This window comes from Lissotriton vulgaris, chromosome 1_1 (assembly GCF_964263255.1).
Source record: "Lissotriton vulgaris chromosome 1_1, aLisVul1.2, whole genome shotgun sequence".
Lineage (NCBI taxonomy): Eukaryota > Metazoa > Chordata > Amphibia > Caudata > Salamandridae > Lissotriton > Lissotriton vulgaris.
The window spans coordinates 217,600,115-217,619,021 of NC_141685.1; the positions used below are offsets into that span (position 1 = coordinate 217,600,115).

At 45.1% G+C, this 18,907-nt stretch overlaps 1 protein-coding gene across 3 annotated transcripts in view; it reads left to right on the plus strand.

The window, feature by feature from the left end:
- Positions 1 to 18,907, plus strand: part of LOC147740926 (uncharacterized) — a 758,774-nt gene that overhangs the window by 586,764 nt on the left and 153,103 nt on the right. For all 3 annotated transcript variants that reach the window (XM_086936040.1, XM_086936035.1, XM_086936046.1), the window contains one exon: positions 18,086 to 18,199. In XM_086936040.1, the coding sequence (XP_086792166.1) occupies positions 18,086 to 18,199 (114 nt within the window). The remainder of the gene's footprint in view (positions 1 to 18,085; positions 18,200 to 18,907) is intronic.

An 18,907-nucleotide genomic window follows, 5' to 3' on the forward strand; every position in this document is an offset into this window, starting at 1 on the left:
CGTCTATTCCAAAGCCAATACCTGAAAATACAACAACAGATATTGAGATAGACGTATCTAAAATTTTACATTGAAACAGAACACATCCTGATTGGAAAAAGTGGTTAATCTGGCCTACTGACACAAACAACTGTCAAGATAGATTCCTGAATAAAACACAGGGGTTAGAAATGACCAGACAAGACCTTAGATACTCCCAGAGACAACATCCAGGGATAGTAACAACATACAGTGTAGGGAAACTCTGCCTCGAATGGCTAGGATCATCCACACTGGCTGAAATTAAGCAACACTTGTCTTTACTTAAAGAGGGTGCTGATTTGCGCGATTTTATTATGGGACCACGCAAACAGCGTCAAAAGCGTTTCATAGCGACCAGTATCTATGCGGTGTACAAGGAGGCTTGGAAAGTCGCTTTCCGGGAAGGCTGCTGTCTCGAAGGAGATGTTGATGGCCTTGCTGAGATGGGGTGCGATGGATGTGCTGGCTTTGTTGAATATGTGGTGGGGGCATGGGTCTAGTGGTGAGCCGGAGTGGACGGTCTTCATGATCTCGCTGGTGTCCTTGTCGTTGACGCTTGTCCAGGAGAGTAGAAGGTTGGTGCGTGTAGTGGGAGTGGGGCGGGGGTCGTCTGGGCGGTCGTGGCATTGTGTCATGGATGTTGGTGATCTTGCGGTGGAAGAAGGTAGCCAGTGAGATGCATAATTCTTGCAAAGACGGGATGTCGCTGGCGTTGGCGTTGGCGCTGGGGTTGGAGAGTTCCTTCACAATGTTGAAGAGCTCCTTGCTATTGTGTGCGTTGTTGTCTAGGCGGTCCTTAAATGAGGCACTCTTGGCAGCTCTGATGAGTTGGTGATGTCTACAAGTGGCGTTCTTGTGGGCGGTGTAGATGCCCGGTGATCGTTTGTGGAGCCAGTTCTTTTCCAGTTTTTGGCATGTTCTTTTGGAGGCCTTGAGGTCTTCGCTGAACCAGGTGGCTTTCTTGCTGGTGTGGCTGTTGGAGGGTGTCTTGAGCGGGGTGAGGGTGTTGGCGCAGTCGTCGATCCATTGTCTGAGGTTGTGGGCGGCAGTGTTTGGGGTCGGTGGAGTCGGCGGGTAGGTTCTGGGCAAGGGTGTTGGTGAGCTGGTCATTTGTGACTTTGCTCCAGCATCATCGGGGCAACAGTTGGGTGTGGTGGTGCTTGGTGGGCTTCCTGAAGGTGAAGTGGATGCAGTGGTGGTCAGTCCAGTGGGGTTCGGTGGTGTTGCTGAAGGAGACGTGGGGGCTTGCGGAGAAGATGGGGCGAGCATGTGGCCGGCGGTGTGGGTGGGTGTTGTCACAAGCTGTCAAACCTAACACAAGAGCCCAAGAGGACAAGAACATCAAACACTCACGATTTGGGTAGCACCAGGCTCAGAAACAAATCCCATCAGTCCACCACCCTGGCGGAGCATAGTCATCTGGGAGATGATAGAATGCAATCTGTGTAGCCAAACCATAAGTGGAATACAGCACTAGATTTCTATCCATTAGTTGGCCCAGCCAAAAGTGCTCTCAAAACAGTGGTGCTGATAATGTGCAGTGCGAAGTGAGTGTGATAACTAAAATTGACTAAGAGGACAACAAATATGTTTATTCAAGATTGTCCAAATGTAAAGATTAAAAACAGCCTGATAGTGTGAAAAAATGACTATCGTTTAGCAGGTAAGGGTAACAATCACCGGCTTTCGTCAGGACCTGAAAAGAGTGACATGCTACTGCAATAATATACACAATATATGAAAAATTCTGAAATACTTCTAAGAAAATATGTACACCAGTGGTTATAAACCACCCTACCAGAACCTGGTGTAGACCGAAGTAACTGGTAGGTACGTATGCAATCTTCTTTGCTGAATTAATACAATAGATTAATTAGTGATGCTAATAGATGAACACACATACTCCTGAGCAAAATGTACAGTTAGATGATTGTCTCAAAAGTAGACAAACGAGCCCGAAAAGTGACAAAACAGAACAGATGATGAATATCCTCATTGATTCAAAAAGTGGTACTCACCCAGCTTTGTGTGGGAGTAAGCCTCACCTCACCCGGCAACTGCTCTGTAAATGAGGCCCGCTCTATTTATGGGTAAAACAAGGAAACACAAATGAAAAGGGCAGACTCAAATGTGTTCCTTGTCAGACAACAAATTAAAAACCTTAATTGTTACTAAGATTCTGACAATAGACTAGAGGGCTTGTTGGCCAGTTCATTCCATTCTTCGGATAGCGCTTTTTGTGGCTTCAATAGAGCACTGACCTTTCGTAATGCGCTCGCGCGCCCGGGAGTGCTATTGTGTCTCAGTTTCTGAGCATGCGCGAATAACGGATGAAGCGTGGCTGTCAGTGCACATGCATTCCTCTCTCCAGGACTTGTTTATCAAGTAACTTAATTTTTAAATGAGGCTTCAAATTTTGCTTTTGGAGGGCTGGTATTCTTTCTTTAAATCTACTTTGAGAGTAGGAGATTAGTTGGTCTCACATGGCCTCAATCTAATTATTTGCTAGTTTAAAAACTTGGGTTGTATATGAGCGTCATTTACTCAAAGATTATGTAATTTGTCAACCTTATCATCCAATTCCACTGCTATCCTGGTTTTTTTCAAGCCCTGTAGTCTATTGTCAGAATCTTAGTAACAATTAAGGTTTTTAATTTGTTGTCGGACAAGGAACACATTTGAGTCTCCCCTTTTCATTTGTGTTTCCTTGCTTTTACCCATGAATAAAGCGCGTCCTCATTTACCGAGCAGTTGCCGGGAGAGGTGAGGCTTACTCCCACACAAAGCTGGGTGAGTACCACTTTTTGAATTAATGAGGATATTCAGCATCTGTTCTGTTTTACCACTTTTCGGACTCGTTTGTCTACTTTAGAGACAATGATCTAACTGCACATTTTGCTCAGGGAAATGTGTGTTCATCTATTAGCATCACAAATTAATCTATTGTATTATTTCAGGAAAGAAGATTGCATACGTGCCTACCGGTTACTTCGTTCTACACCAGGTTCTGGTAGGGTGGTTTATAACGACTGGTGCATATATTTTCTAAGAAGTATTTCTGAATTTTTCATTTATTGTGTATATTATTACAGTAGCATATCAATCTTTTTAGATCCTGACGAAAGTCGGTGATTGTTACCCTTACGGCTGAAACATGTTGACCTTCCATCGATTGCTAAAAGATAGTAATTTTTTCACACTATCAGGCTGTTTTTAATCTTGACATTTGGACAATCTTGAATAAACATATTTTTTGTCCTCTTAGTTAATTTTAGTTATCACACTCACTTCGCACTGCACATTATCAGCATCACTGTTTTGAGAGCACTTTTGGCTGGGATAGAAATCTAGTGCTGTATTCCACTTTTGGTTTGGCTACACAGATTTCATTCCATCATCTCCCAGATGACGATGCTCCACAAGGGTGGTGGGCTGATGGGATTTGTTTCTGAGCCTGGTGCTACCCAAATCGTGAGTGTTTGATAATCTTGTCCTCTTGGGCTCTTGTATTAGGTTTGACAAGTTGACCGGTAATCCCTTGTTTTTGTTTTTTCTGTGCTTGGCTGGGGGTGTGGAGATTACATGGTCGGTAAAAATTATCCCCTAGACCCTCTTTTATAAAATTGTGTTTTCTTGTTGTCACAAGCTGCCTGAGTCCGAGGTTGTCGAGCAGGGTGGTGGAGTTGGTGTCATTGTTGTTCTCAAGATTAACCCCTTCCATGCTGATGACGAACCCCAGCCGTCATGCACTACGGTGCTCGTGTGCTGATGACGGCTGTGGTTCGTCATGGCCCGCCCCTGTTCGTTTGTTTACCGCACAGCGGCGGAAACGGGCCAGCAGCGAAGGGGTTAAAGTTCAGGTCTCCTAGGAGGATGTAGTCCGTGGAGGCGAGGACGTGCGTGCTGATGAAGTCAGTGATGGAGTCGCTAAACTGTGGTCGGGGTCCAGGGGGTCTGTGGATGAGGGTTCCTCTGAGGCTGGGGTTGGGATCGGTGTGGATCTGGAAGTGCATGTGTTCGGTGGTTATGAGGGTGTTGTCGGTTTTGGTAGATACTCAGAGGGTGTTCCTGTGGACAATGGCAATTCTTTATTCTGTTCCATTGGTGCGGTTCCTGTGCGTGATCTTCTATTCTTCCTGAATGGCAAAGGCGATGTCAGGTGTGGAGGCAGGGTTCAGCCAGGTCTCTGTCAAGAAGGTGACGTCAGGGGAGGTAGAGTTGAGGAGGTCCCAGGGTTCGACGGCGTGTTTGCGGGCGGAGCGGGTGTTGAGAAGGATACATCTGAGGTGGTTGAGTTCCTTGGTGGGCGGTTTGGCTGGCCGAATGCTGGTGAAGTTGCAGTTCCGGCAGGTGAAGGGTCCTTGGGTGCACTTCGGGGTAGCCCAGTGGTAGGTTTGTTCTCGACCGGGGTTGAGTGCTTGGAGGGTGCTGGCGTAGTAGTGCAGTCGGGCGTTGTGACGTCTCTGGGGTCCAGTGGCTCTGTCACTGGGCGTGGTCCAGGTGCAGACGGGCTTGCCTTTGGTGCGCCTTCAATGCGCCAGCAGCGCGGCCGCACTCCGGCCGCCATAAGAAGGGGAGGAGGGAGGGAGGAGCAGCTGGGCGGGGGGAACTGACTAATGAGAGCTGCGGGTGGGGCAGCAGGGGACGCAGCGGCGGTAAGTGGGACCGCAGGGGAGTTGAAAACAAGCATGGGCAAAGGCAAGGGGCAAAAGGCGACAAGCAACAGGCAGCAAAATAAAGAGGCAACAAGCAGAGAACAAAACAGAAAATACAGAGCACAATTACGAGGCACAAATCACAAGGCACAATTTACAAGGCACAATTCAATGAGACACGGGCAGAGAAAAACAGACCTGACTCGAACTCAGCAGCAACTGGTCAGGGACATGGGCGCAGACAGGTGGAGCTGCGCGGTGTGGGGTGAGACCTGCCTGGAAAAAGGGGCAAGGGTCACTCTCACTGCCGCGCAGGTGGCCGCCATAAGAAGGGGAGGTGGGACGGAGGAGCAGCTGGATGGGGGAACTGACGAATTGGGGGGGGGGCGGGGCTACAGGGGACGCAGCGGCGGGAAGCAGACCGGCGAGGGAGGCGAAAACAAGCACGGGCAAAGGCAAGGGGCAAAAGGCGACAAGCAACAGGCAGCAAAATAAACAGGCAACAAGAAGAGAACAAAAAAGAAAATACAGGGAGCAATTACGAGGAATAAATTACAAGGCCCAAATTACAAGGTACAATTCAATGAGACGTAGGCAGAGAAAAACAGACCTGACTCGAACTCAGCAGCAGCTGGTCAGAGACACGGGTGCAGACAGGTGGAGCTGCGCCGCGTGGGGTGTGACCTGCCTGGAAACAGGGTCGAGAGTTTATAGTTGCAAAGGTGACACTCCGTGATCACCGGTCTTACTTTCACCATTGGGTACAGTTATTTTAGGGGGAGGGGATGTAATCTGACTGCAGGAATCCTATGGAGGGCTAGTCTCCCCACTGGCTGCATAAGGTGTAGTTGAAGGCCAAGTGATGTGTGGGGGGAGCTTTGGGGCTCGTGAAAGCCTCTGGCTGCCAGAGGACAATGTTCAACATACGAGACCATGATCGTACTTGCTTTTTTATTGCTATTTTGATGGTATTATACTTAATTATGTTGGAGTCCCAATTCTCTGTGGCTCTGAGGGATTGCGAGGTTGTTGAAAGATATAGTTATTAACATCCTTCATTGAGTGCTCTGGTGCCGCACTTGTTCAATAGAAGTATTTCGCTAGAGCCGCTAATTTTTCCAAAGTTTGTCGGTTGAGATTTAATTCAAGGCTAAGTAAAGTATTCCTGGCGCAGGTTGGTAGACAAAATAACTTTTTGTAAGCTGCACAATGTATCTTTTCCCAGTCCTGAGAGAATTTACCTGGAAACGCCTGTAGTGCATAGTTGAGGGGAGATAGTAGTTTTGCCCTCAAGACTCTCTGAATGGCTGTTTTGGGGATTTCTAAGATGGCATAGAGTTTGCAGATAGTGTAGGCGCGCATTTTCCCTTTCTGCTGGTGCTTGTGGCGACGGATCCGTGAGCAGCCAGTTTCACAGATCCAAACCCCAAGATAGTTATACGATTGTGCACAATTCAGGATTAATGGGCCCAGCCTCCACATTGCCACTTTTTTGGGGGGATAGTGGCCAAAGATCACTATCTAGGATTTAGTTGAATTGGCGACCAGCTTGTTTTTGGCGTTGTACTCTGAGAGTGCAGTCAATGCTTTTTTGAGAAGAATCTTGATATGATCCTAAAGGACCAGGTCGTCAGCATTTTGCATCAGCTGGATCATATTTTGCCCAATCCTGGGGGTCGCTAGAGTGGCTCCATGCAGAGCATTGCCAATCTCCGCTGGATATAAATTAAAGAGCAGCGGGGCAAGGACACAACCCTGATTTAGCCCGCGATCCATGGTGATTTTTTTCTGGAGCGGAATCACATGAGAGTTTAACTCTCACCCTGGTCCGCGAATACAGGGATCTAATGGCTTGAATTAGAGAAGGCTGATTTTCCAATGTGCCAATTTCTGCCAATGGATGTTACGGTCTACCCCATTGAATGCTGCTGTATAATCAATAAAACAAGCAGTGGGGTGCTGTGAGCCACCTCTTGGTGTACTAGGTATGATAGGGCAATGATCTTATCTATGGCAAAACCTCCTGATTGGAACCCGGTCTGGTAGAAGGCAAGGAGACCAACCCTACTAACCCAATCCGCTAGTTCCACCAAAAAATTGCTTGTATAAGCCTTGCCCTCAATGTCCAATAAAAGAATCATACAATAATTCCTAGGGTAAGTGCTTGGCTCTTTTTTGTATATTGGATGCAACAATGACACCCTCCAGGAGTCTGGAACGTCCTCCTGAAACCTGCACTCAGAATACAACTGACCCAAATTGTCAGCCCAGAAGTCGATGTCCTCTCTGAAGAGGGAGCCAGGCAGGCCATTAGGGCCGGGAGCTCCATCATGACGTATTTTTTTCAAGATGTTCGGATTACTTGTTTGTCTGGGGAGGTAGAATCGACCAGAGGTTCCACAGGATTTGATGTGATGTTGCCAGATTTCCCTAGTATTGTGGTTCTATCTGATGGATTTACATTTGGGACATCGGTGTAAAGAGTTTCCACGTGGGTTATACAGGTGCTTGCGTCTGGTGGGTTCTCGCTATTAGAGGTCCCATGAATTATCTTGTTTGAATATTGACAACATTTTGGGGATTTGCTTGGTGCCCGCAGCTCGGAGATCTTTGGCCATTTTGTCTCTGTAAGTTCACATTTTGCCTGCCAAACCAGTAATGAGTGGCTCTAGGCCACGAGTTTAAGTTCCTTTTTGGCAGACTCATTTGCCCATTAGGCAAATGTATAATGAAGGAATTTTGTACTGTATGCAATGTTTTTTTAATTTTTATTTGTTAGTGTGTTTTTGTGGAGCTCCTTCCAAAACAAAATAAATACATTGTGATTGCCTAATATTAGGAGCTAGAACTTAAGGCTAGTGGAAGCCAGGTCCAATCTTTAATACTGTTACCCTTAGTCGAACAGGAGAGATTGCCCCCTTCTACATGTGCGATAATTTGGATTGAACTATTGCTCCACAAATTCATTTTCGGGCGGCCTATGGAGCTGTGTAAAATGGTTTCTTCAACTGATTGAGTTGAATGTTTGCTGTTCGTCCTTTTCTGGCCGATCATTTCTTGTGCTCCCTGCTGTGCACTTGAAAGATTTTTTTTCAGGATCCTAGCATATTTAGTAGCGAGCCAGGGCTTGATTTGTATGCCCCAATTGTCCAATTGGGTATTGCATCCTTTTAGGGTGTCCACCATGACCAGGTTGGAGAAAGTTTTCTCTTTTGTTTCATTTGCTTCATTTTGCCCTGGGCCAGAGAAAGCCACTGTCTTGATATCAGTTATTTTTATGTTTTCTAAACCCGGGATGTTTTCCCAAAGCTTCAGAAGGTTTCCTCTGTTGAGGATGTCCCAATTCCCCTGCGAGATATATTCTAGGTATTGCAGTACTTTGAGATTTTCCCTATCTATGGCGTGATCTTTGAAGGGCTGAATGTGTTTAAAAATTGCCTTTGGTGCATCCAAGGGTTCTGTAGGATTCGAAGCTGAATTCCCACAGGAGACAGAGCATTCCCCGGTCCAGTTTGTTCCTAGGGCCCATGGTTGCGAGTCACTCCCGGGGCTAGGAATGCTAACAATGGGGGTACAGGGTCATTGTTGCTCGCTTGAATAGTTTTTCCTCCCTTTGATTGTTAGCTGTGTTTGCAAATTGGGGGTTCTGTTAGACTATTGACTGTTCAAGAACTGATTTATTTGTATTTTGATGTTTGGATGTTCCTTGTTGGGTGCTGCCAATGCTGGTGTTATCTTCTTTAATAGCTTGGGGCCGCACTATATTAAGGTCCAGATGTTCCTTCTGTTCTTGGTGTGGCTCTTCAGCCTGTGGGTCTTGTGTTTTAACAAAAATGGCCGCTGAGATATGGAACTGTCGGGCTCAGGATTCTAATCGTTTTCTCCGTTAAGTTTCCTGAGGGGCGCTGAGCGGGTATGTCATTAGTAATTTTGCCATCCATTTGTGGATCTGTGTTTTGAGCGTTACCAGTTGTTTACCTTGTTGTGCTCTCTCTTTTCCTGTTTTTATGACACAAGCCAATGTGTTATTGTACCTTTATGATAACTTTTACTGGTTTTTGTTTTGTTTAACATTTTCAATGTTTTTTCGTTTTTCCTGGATACGTGTTGACATTCAATAATTGGTGGTTTTAGAGCATCTAACTTTCCAGAGCCTTTAGCAGACTTAAAGTTGAGTTGTGGTTCTGTCTGCATATGGAAATTAAAGGTCAAGTCATTGTCGCTAGATGCGCTTTTGAAGCTGTTGCTATCGTGCTTAAAGGTTTCCTGCAATTTTTCTAGTCTAACCTGATTGACCTGTGGCCTTGGCTGTGAGGCAGATGTTGGCTGCATGTCTTCCGTCCGTATTCTGTTTATTTTATCTCCCTAGGGCCCTGATGACTAGTGTAAGACTTTATTCACTATTGTTTGTGAGGCCTTCCTACTTGAGCTCTCAGTTGGATTTTGTTGGGGAGAGGGGGATATGTAGTTCATCCACCTATTGACCTCACACTTAAGGTCTGTAGCTAAAGTGCTCATTATTTCTGGGAGCTTTGTAACATTCTGCAGATTTGGGCTGCACCCAGAGCCACCTTGTTTTACTTTAACATCCGTGTTTGCCTGAGCTCTGCGAATCAGTGAGTTCCAATTTCAAATTTAAATCCAATAAGACAAAGCTGGTGACTGTTTGCAGTATGTTTATTTGTGTGTACCACTGATCTGCGTGCATAATAGCCACATGTGCCATTGAGATGAAAGCTTTGTTGATCAATGCAAGATGATTCTCGCATCTCGCATTGATCACCCACATCGCAGGTCACACACTCGACCCCATCTTCACTTCCAGCAATCATGTCTCCTTCAGCCACACTACGGATCTCCTATGGACCGACCACAGCTGCGTTCACTTCACCTACAACAAGCCGAAACCCATCAACCACTCCCAACCCACCCTGCAAAGAAACTGGAACAAAATCCCCACGGACCAAATCTCCGCATCGCTCCTTCGAAACTCCCCAGCCCTCTCTTCTAACGCCAACGAAGCCGCCGCCAACCTCACCCTATGGTTATCCAACACCGCCGACACCTTAGCACCACTGAAAAAACGTCAAAGCAAACCTGGCAGCAAGAAGGCCTCATGGTTCCTAAGAAATCCAAGAAACTCTGCCGCTCCCTTGAAAAGGCCTGGAAAAAAGACCCAACCACCAGCACCAAGGACGCCTTCAAAAGCGCCACCCGCACTCACCACCAACTGATCCGAAAAGCCAAGAAAACAGCATTCAAGGATCGACTTGACAACAACGCCCACAACAGCAAGGAACTTTTCAACATCGTCAAGGAATTTTCCAACCCCTCGGCCAACTCCAACGACATCACCCCCTCTCAAACCCTCTGCGACTCCCTAGCCTCTTTCTTCCACAACAAGATTGCAGACATCCACAACAGCTTTGACAACCAACCCGGAAACCAACCCACCCTACCATCTGCTGACCATCTTCCCCCCGTAAACACCCTTAACGCCTGGAACCCAATCTCCACTGAGGAAACCATCCGCCTGATGAATTCTATCCACTCTGGATCCCCCACAGACCCATGCCCTCACCACATCTTCAACAAAGCGGACTCCGTCATAGCACCGCACCTCCGAGACGTCATCAACTGCTCCTTCAACTCCGCTACCTTCCCGGAAGACTGGAAACACGCTGAACTCACCGCCCTTCTGAAAAAACCAACAGCGGACCCCACCAAACTCAAAAATTACCGCCCCATCTCGCTTCTTCCATTCCCGGCCAAAGTCATCGAGAAAGCCGTCAACAACCAGCTCGCCGCCTTCCTCGAAGCCAACAAATCCCTCGACCCCTCACAATCTGGCTTCCGAGCAAAACACAGCACTGAGACCGCCCTCATCGCAGCAACAGACGACATTCGAACTCTACTGGACAATGGAGACACAGTCGCCCTCATCCTCCTCGACCTCTCTGCAGCATTCGACACAGTCTGCCACAGCACCCTTCTACAACGCCTCAATAACATCGGAATCCAAGGAAAAGCACTTGAATGGATCACCTCGTTCCTCACCGGAAGAACCCAGAGAGTCCGCCTTCCTCCATTCAAGTCCGAGGCCTCTGAAGTCATCTGCGGCGTACCTCAAGGATCCTCACTCAGTCCCACCCTCTTCAACGTATACATGAGCCCCCTCGCGGCCATCGCCCGCCAACACAACCTCAACATCATCTCTTACGCGGATGACACTCAACTGATCCTTTCTCTCACCAAGGACCCCAGCACCGCCAAAACTAACCTACACGAAGGAATGAAAGAAGTCGCAGAATGGATGAAACAAAGCCGTCTGAAACTGAACTCAGACAAAACAGAAGTCCTCATCTTAGGTACATCCCCCTCTGCTTGGGACGACTCCTGGTGGCCGGAAGCCCTCGGAAAAGCACCCATCCCGACAGACCACGCACGGAACCTTGGCGTCATCCTGGATTCTTCACTCTCAATGAACAGACAAGTCAGCGCCGTATCCTCTTCCTGCTTCAACATTCTTCGCATGCTCAGAAAAACATTTCGCTGGATCCCCTCCGAAACAAGGAAAACAGTCACCCACGCTCTGGTCACGAGCCGACTGGACTACGGAAACACCCTCTACGCAGGTACCACCGCTAAACTCCAGAAGAAACTCCAACTAATCCAAAACGCCTCAGCCAGGCTCATATTAGACATCCCACGCAACGAACACATCTCTGGTCACCTTAAAGACCTCCACTGGCTACCCGTCAATAAGAGGATCACTTTCCGACTGCTTACCCACGCACACAAAGCACTCTACGACATCGGACCAGATTGCCTCAACTCTCGACTGTCCTTCTACACCCCCTCCCGCCAACTACGTTCTTCCAGCCAAGCCTTCGCCACTGTACCTCGCATCAACAAGACCACCATGGGAGGCAGATCCTTTTCATATCTGGCTGCTAAAGCATGGAACTCACTCCCCGCTTACCTTCGCCTCACCCAGAACCACCTAGCGTTCAGAAAGCAGCTTAAAACGTGGATATTTGACAAATAATCCTCCTCCCCTTCCTAAGCGCCTTGAAACCCTCTGGGTATGTAGTGCGCTATACAAATTTTATGACTTGACATTCTACATTTGAGGCACTGAGACAGTTTCATTTCAGTTTTTGGAGAGCTGGAGGACCATGGCTCGTTTATGCCTAGAAGGAGGCTGGGGCTAGATGAGTTAGGACACCCTTTAAATGGAGAGCTCTTACTGCTGGGCTTGGTGGGCCATGGCTCGTTTGCACAGAAATGTAGGCGTGGATTTGATAAGTTAGAACACCCTTTAGAGGTGATGAGGTAGTATCTTATTTATTATTCATATGCCTCTTTGGAGTCAGTTTAGAAACTAGAAATACATTTGGAGAAGGGCAGATCCATTGGAAACAAAAGTAGATAATTGCCAATTATTGCTGCCCCAGCTGCTGACAGTAATAAACAAATTACCCGACGCGCTGGCTAGCAATAAGCATGGCTTCATTATTTTAGCACAACACACTACTTTTACTCCATAATGAATAATGCCGTTCTCATGAATGAGAGGTAATTTATTTTTCAACTCAAAGTGCCTGTGTATATTTACTTGAAAAGCCTTTAGACGAAAAAGATAATCAAATCACAGTTTTTTTTTATCTGGTGATATTCTGCCTTTTATTACCTTTCTGACACACAGTCAGTGCTTTTCCGCCAAGTCATGTGAGGGTAAAACAGAAAAATGCCCTTGTGACTCTCCTAATCTTAATCACATCCAATTCCAATGGCCCTAGTGGACTAGTAACGTACGGCTACTGTGCCACCCAGTAATTTAAAGAAATTATTTGCACAGAGCATTATTTACAATTTATATTTTTTGTTATTCTCAATATACCTAGTCCAGCTGGACCACCCAACAGGTAAGAGATAGTGGCTCTTGTGCAGCAGCAGTGGCTGGAGCATATCCAGCAAGAGTACCAGTGGCTGTTGGTCCTGGAATAGTAGTAGGAGGGAACAAACGCACTTCAGCCAGGCTCTAGTGCAGCCGGTCCTCCTAATCCTCCGTCCTCCTGGCCATCCTTTCACCTTTGCCGCCGCCAGCTTGCTCAACTGCTGCCACCCCCTCCCACACTGACAACATTGCCAGGCAATTGCTGCGCTGCATCCTGCAGCTCCATGGAGAGCGGGCTCACAACATTGGAGCAGAGCCTGGGCGAGCTCTGAACTAACATCCCCAATGCTTTTTTCTAGCACTTTAAAAAAAATATGTTTTGGTGGGAGGGACTTGTTTGTTGACCCTGAGTGGAGAGGGTGGCAATGGAGTTGGGAGTTACTTTCTTTTGAGACTTTGGGTCTGAGGTCAGTTTTGTTTGGGGTGAGGGTGGGCATGTTGTGTGGGTGTAGAGGGTGGGTTTTCTTTGTACATATATATAAGGGGATATTATTTTATTGTACCTAAATTTATGCCTGAAGTGTCTGAAGTAGTTTGTTTTATTTTGCAGCTTTTACACAACCTGTTTATGTGATTGCAACAGAGAGTGTAATTCAAACACACACAATTAATAGACAGAATGCAGAACAAATAAAAACATTCACCACCAGTCAAGAGATCTGTGTTAAATCCATCATTCTTTTGCTCACCATGCCACCCCAGTTTAGACCTGGCGATATGCAAATCAGTCTAAACCATCCATGCAAGTCTGCGGCAAAGGGCAACATTAGCTAGACACACAAAAGTTGAACCTGCCAGTGCTACATAGTCAACAGCAACAAGCAAGAAGGCTTTGGTAACAAAGAACACATGGAGGCCAATGGCAAAGGCACACTGGCTGCCTACACAAAATGGCCACTGACCACATGGTGAAACAGCAAGCAAGGAGGCATGGCCACAAACAAAGAACACATGCAGGCCTATGGCAAAAACACATTGGATGCCTTCACAAAATATACACCAGCCACATGGTCATAACAACTTTGAAGAAGGCATGGGGAACGAAGACAAATGGTGGCCTATGGCAAACACACTTACACACTGGTCAGAGGTATAGATTGGTAACACTGAAAAAAAGAGCATGCATTCAGCAAAACCAAATACACAAATTAACTGGGCTCAGATATTTGACAAATATACATATCCTCAAAGGCATTAAATATAATTAACCTACTTATACACTGAAAAAAACATGAATACCCCCAAAAAACCCATTTTGCAATATATCTAATATCATCCATTACCCAAGTGATATTTCAATTCAACATACACCTCAGAAACAGTTGTTTCATGCACCCATGACTAGTAGTGGGCCTACTGGCTGAATGCCCATTGGCAGACTGGGCAACATAGTGAATTAAATCAATATTGCAAACTTATTAAAAAACATGGAGAAAGCATTCACTGAAATGTACAACCTTTTTCCTATACAAAAGAAGATAAATGCAAAAAAGTTACTTGGCCCCTACTAAAACTGTAGACAACCCATCACAATAAAATATTGAATAAAAGGACAAATAAATCCAGGTGCTGTCCACAATCAAACAAACAATACACTTATACACCAGTTTTTCCACTTACTTTTGAAATCTCAAACACAAAATCCTTAAATCCAATTGTATATATGCAGCAAACAAGGAGATGGATCCTTCCAGCTCCAAATCTCAATGAGAAGTGACCAGGAAAGTGACGAAGCATTAGGAGGAGCCTGCTGGACAGGAACAGGAAGATGGAGACTCTGGGAAGCTTCCTTCCTGTTTGATTTCTTTTTTTTAAAAACCTTCTCACACAAAAACAACAAGTCCAACGGCTAGAGTCAGAGGAAAATCCACTTGAAAAGCCACTCAGCAACCTCTCGAGCATAAAAGCTGCTCAAGCAATTAATTTGCTATCGCCAATAAATCTGTGCTGTTGCAGTCAGTAGCCATTTGTGTCAGTCCAAAGTCTTACGGGTTCTCGTTAAGGAGTGAATGAAAAAATAACTTCGCTTTCGCCTGAAAGGTGGAATTCTGGAACTCAGGACTCCTCCGCTGAGCGCCCAAATTCACCACCCAGGCCTACTCTAGACAGCATATGACAGCCCACTTGCAAGTATAGATCCCTTTAATTTTTTGTGAAAGTTTAAGGAGATGCCTCCTTTCCATGGCCATCATAGAGCAGATGCAGGATAGGTGCTGGAGATCATCTTTGTTTGAACTGCATAATCAGAAACTTCTCTCACCGAAGTAAAGCCAAGCAGGTTTTTGATGACGTTGCAACAGTTTTAGTTTCACATGAAATGGGTGTGTGCAGGCTAAGTATGACACTCATGTTAAGCTTTGAATAACCCAATCATCCAGGCATGTCCTCTTTTTGCAAGCTCCTCTTTATCCTTTAGGAAAGAGATTCTGATTATTGCATAGTTAAGTAGTTTTTATAAAGAGTTGAATGAAAGTGGCAGAGTCCAAAGGTTCCCAAGTTACCGGTTTACTAAGGATTGATCCAAGTACTTCGTGAGGCTGCTCCTGTGATTGCGGCTTGCCATGTTGTTGATTGCTGACCGTTGTTTTTAAAGTATTGGGCTCTGTGTGTTTTAATTTGAAACAGCACTTGACTATTGCACCCTGCAGCCCAATTGATTGCTTAGTGAGGTCTAATGCTAGCTAAATTTGACTTAGAGATGCACTCTGTATTACGTTTAACACATAACTCCAAAACCAGCAAAACAGAGGTACTGTTATCCATCAGAAAATGTAGCCAAACAACAAGGGGATGCTTGAATTTATCTGAGCCTTTGGGGATCGCTTGGGTCACATATCAGTCCATCGATTTTTCACCCAATATGACCCTGTAGACAGAGACCAGCCCTGCGCAAAGTAGTCCAATAGGAACAGTCCAGCCTGAGTTCCCAGGCACGTGTGTCCCCAAATGGGATACATTACAGCCTTATACTGATCCCTGCTACTTAGCACTTCTCAATGAGGCATAGCTATCTTGTTCTTGCATGTGTTCTTTATTTTATGTATTATTTTGTTCCATGATTAGTTTATTTTCCCATGTTAGGTTTATGTTGTATATATATTCTTTACTTGAAATAAACCTTCTATTTGGAATATGCAACCATCTTTTGCTGTATTTATTGAAGGACAATTCTACAAAGCTCTTTCATATTTATGAACATTTCTTGGCATCAAGCAGAGGGGCACCCCTGACCAATGGGATGCAGGATACCACCTAATTAGGTGTGACATATTCTTTTTTTTCAAAAATATTTTTATTAAGTTTACAGAGAAACAGCAGCATAGACATAGTATGTTATTTGCATGTGACATCGCAAGGGTAAAGCCCCACCCCCACAGCAAAGAAAGTACAACATTATGACTTCAAATCAAAAACAGAAAGCAGGGTTTGGGAGCAAGTCATCACCATTTCCAGGAAAACTCTCCTCATGGCCATTAGGAAAGGTGCTGGATTCACCTCCCAATCCTCTATAGGTGAGCCATAAGGGTGCGCCATAAGTGAGGCATATTCTTGACCCAGAAAGCCCGATTCTCTCAAGATCCAAAATGGAGAAAGTCTCTCATGCAGATGAAGATGAGGCTAAGTCAACCCCCTGGTGTTGCTAAGATTCACAAACACATCCCTTCCAGCCCCTGCATGAATGTAATTCCAGCCCCTTTATGGCTGGGGAGGCAGGATGTAGGGGTAAGCCTGGGCTTTCCCAAAATCTGATTCTCCTTTTAAATTCCAGTTAGGACACGCCACTCCCTTCCTGCCATCTCCCTGCAGTGTGCACTTCTCCACCCACAGGAAAGCTATTGCTTCTTTGACAGGATATGTTGCACCTCATTCACAGCAGCTTTGGCAATGCCTGTGAGAGGGCAGCTGGAAAGCTAGATGTTGGTTACAGAAATAAACCATTAATAACTTATTTTCTGTAATATTAATTATAAATCTAGCAGTGGCAAGTTGTTGGATTTATCTTAACTATTAAATTCATACATTGAAGTATATTTTTACATCATGGCTTTTGTCAATATGTATATTTAAATTAAATATCTCAATGTTAGTCTCTGGAGCCATTCACTACAATGAAGACAACAAAATTGGCAGTTTTTCCCTCACCAGGGTTTACAAAATATCTTTTAAATTGTCCCTGCTTACAGTCACAAGGCACCCTACCACTCGGGCACCTAGGGGAGATGGTAGGGGTAACATATAGGTACAGTTAAAGTATTTTGAGATTTTGGAAGTACCTTTTAATCCAAAGTCGAATTTGCATATAATTTTAAGGTTAAGGCAGACTGAAGTGCATTGCCACCTTTAAAATGACTGTGTATGTGCAACAAAAGATGGAATGAATGCTGAACAAATCAAACATTCTCCCTCAGTCAAGAGATCTAGTTTAAATCCATAGGGCCTTATTTATGAAGGACTTGCGCGGCCGGTGCGTCACTTTTAACATGGGAAAAAGTGACGCACCGGCGGCGCAAGTCCTTCATAAATAAGGCCCATAGTTCTTATGCCGACTATGCCATCCCAGTTTGGAACCAGCCATATGCAAATCAGCCTTGACCCTGTTCCTCATAGGAATAGCCCGAACTGCCAGGCTGGGTCTTCCCTGGACCAGAAACAAGCCTCCTGGTACCGGTTTTTGGGTATGTCACCCTTCATCAGCCAGGCTTGCTTGAATCCAGTGGCACAACGAGCAAGGGACCCCTGTCTGGGCATAACCATCCCACTTTTGGTTTGAGAGCTTTTCCCTTCTTTTACTTAGCAGACTGTATGACACTTTCAGATCTGACTTTATACTTAGAAAATGTCAGCCTTGATGTATGATACTGGTGTTCAATTGAATTATTTAGTTAATCTCTTTGCTTCCTGTATTGAATCATAAAACTGTAAATAAGGTTTGCACTTTGGATTTTCCTTGTGACGTTTCCTATGTGGATTTTTTTGATTTGCCTAGGGAGCTCGTTCTTTGAGACTCGCACTGTCCTGATCCACCTAATCTGCCATTTTAAAATCTTAGCTACTTCAAATGAAGCATTGTTTACTTTATATAGAAGTACTGGCTGTAGTTTTGTATCTACAGAATAAACTTGTAAAATGACTGATTGATTAACACCTTGGCTGCGTCGAACGTTCAGCTCCAGTGCGGAACGTTCGAAAAACGGGTGGGGCAGCGTCGGCCAACGGACGTTCGCAGCACTACCAAGGAAGTGCACGTGACGACCTTTGGCCGACGGCACCAGCCAAGGGGTTAAGATGCTTTCTGAGACCTGAAAAAATATATTTAACTTACATGGATGAATTAGCTAATTTTTCTAGTGCAGATTTTCGAATCAGTAGATGATATTAATGAATGTATGCTATTTGATTCATGTACAGACTAATTGTGACATAACACATGCATTTCCTTTCTTTTCAGGCTTTTTATTTTCGTGGTTAGTTACGGCCTTTGGTTTGATGATTGGCTTGCCCATCGTGACTGTGATACTCATCATTTTGGGTATCATTCTCTGCTGCTGCTGCTCCTGCAAAGGTAACCTGCTACATGGGTATTTTGTGTGTATAACAGAGGAGAGGTGAAAGTAGAAAGATTTTCTTTCCTTTCCTCTGCCACTGACATACCGTAGTTCATTCACAATCTTCTGCTCTTCTGGCACCACTCCCACAGACATTCACTCAGTCAGTCATATTTACTTCATTCAGTTCATGTGAAAACCATAAAAGCATACTAAAAGACATATAATGTCAAGATAAATATAAAACGATGATTTACATATAAAAAACATTTAAAAATATACAAATATTTACATACATAAAACAATCGAAAGGGCAGTTTGGGTAAGTTACATCAAGACACGACAATGGGTTAAAACATTTGTTATATTGAGCTTAGCTTATTTTCCTTATGGTTCTTACAGCCGCGGAGAGGAAGTTGACAATGTTAAAAATTTCCCATACATTTGTCAATAACTGCAAATTGAGTAGTGCTGGCTTAACTTGCACGAAGCCCTTATTAGCTAAGATTGGGAGAATAAAGCACTTCCGAATACCAGTAAGATGCTCGCAGAAAAACATAAACTAACCCAAAAAACATTACTAACCCAAACCCTGGCACCCTAACCCAAAACCTGTACACTAACCAAAAGCCTGGCACCCTAACCCACACCCTACACACTACCCAAAACACCTGGCACACTAACCCAAACCCTGCACACTTACCCAAAACCTGGCACACTTACCC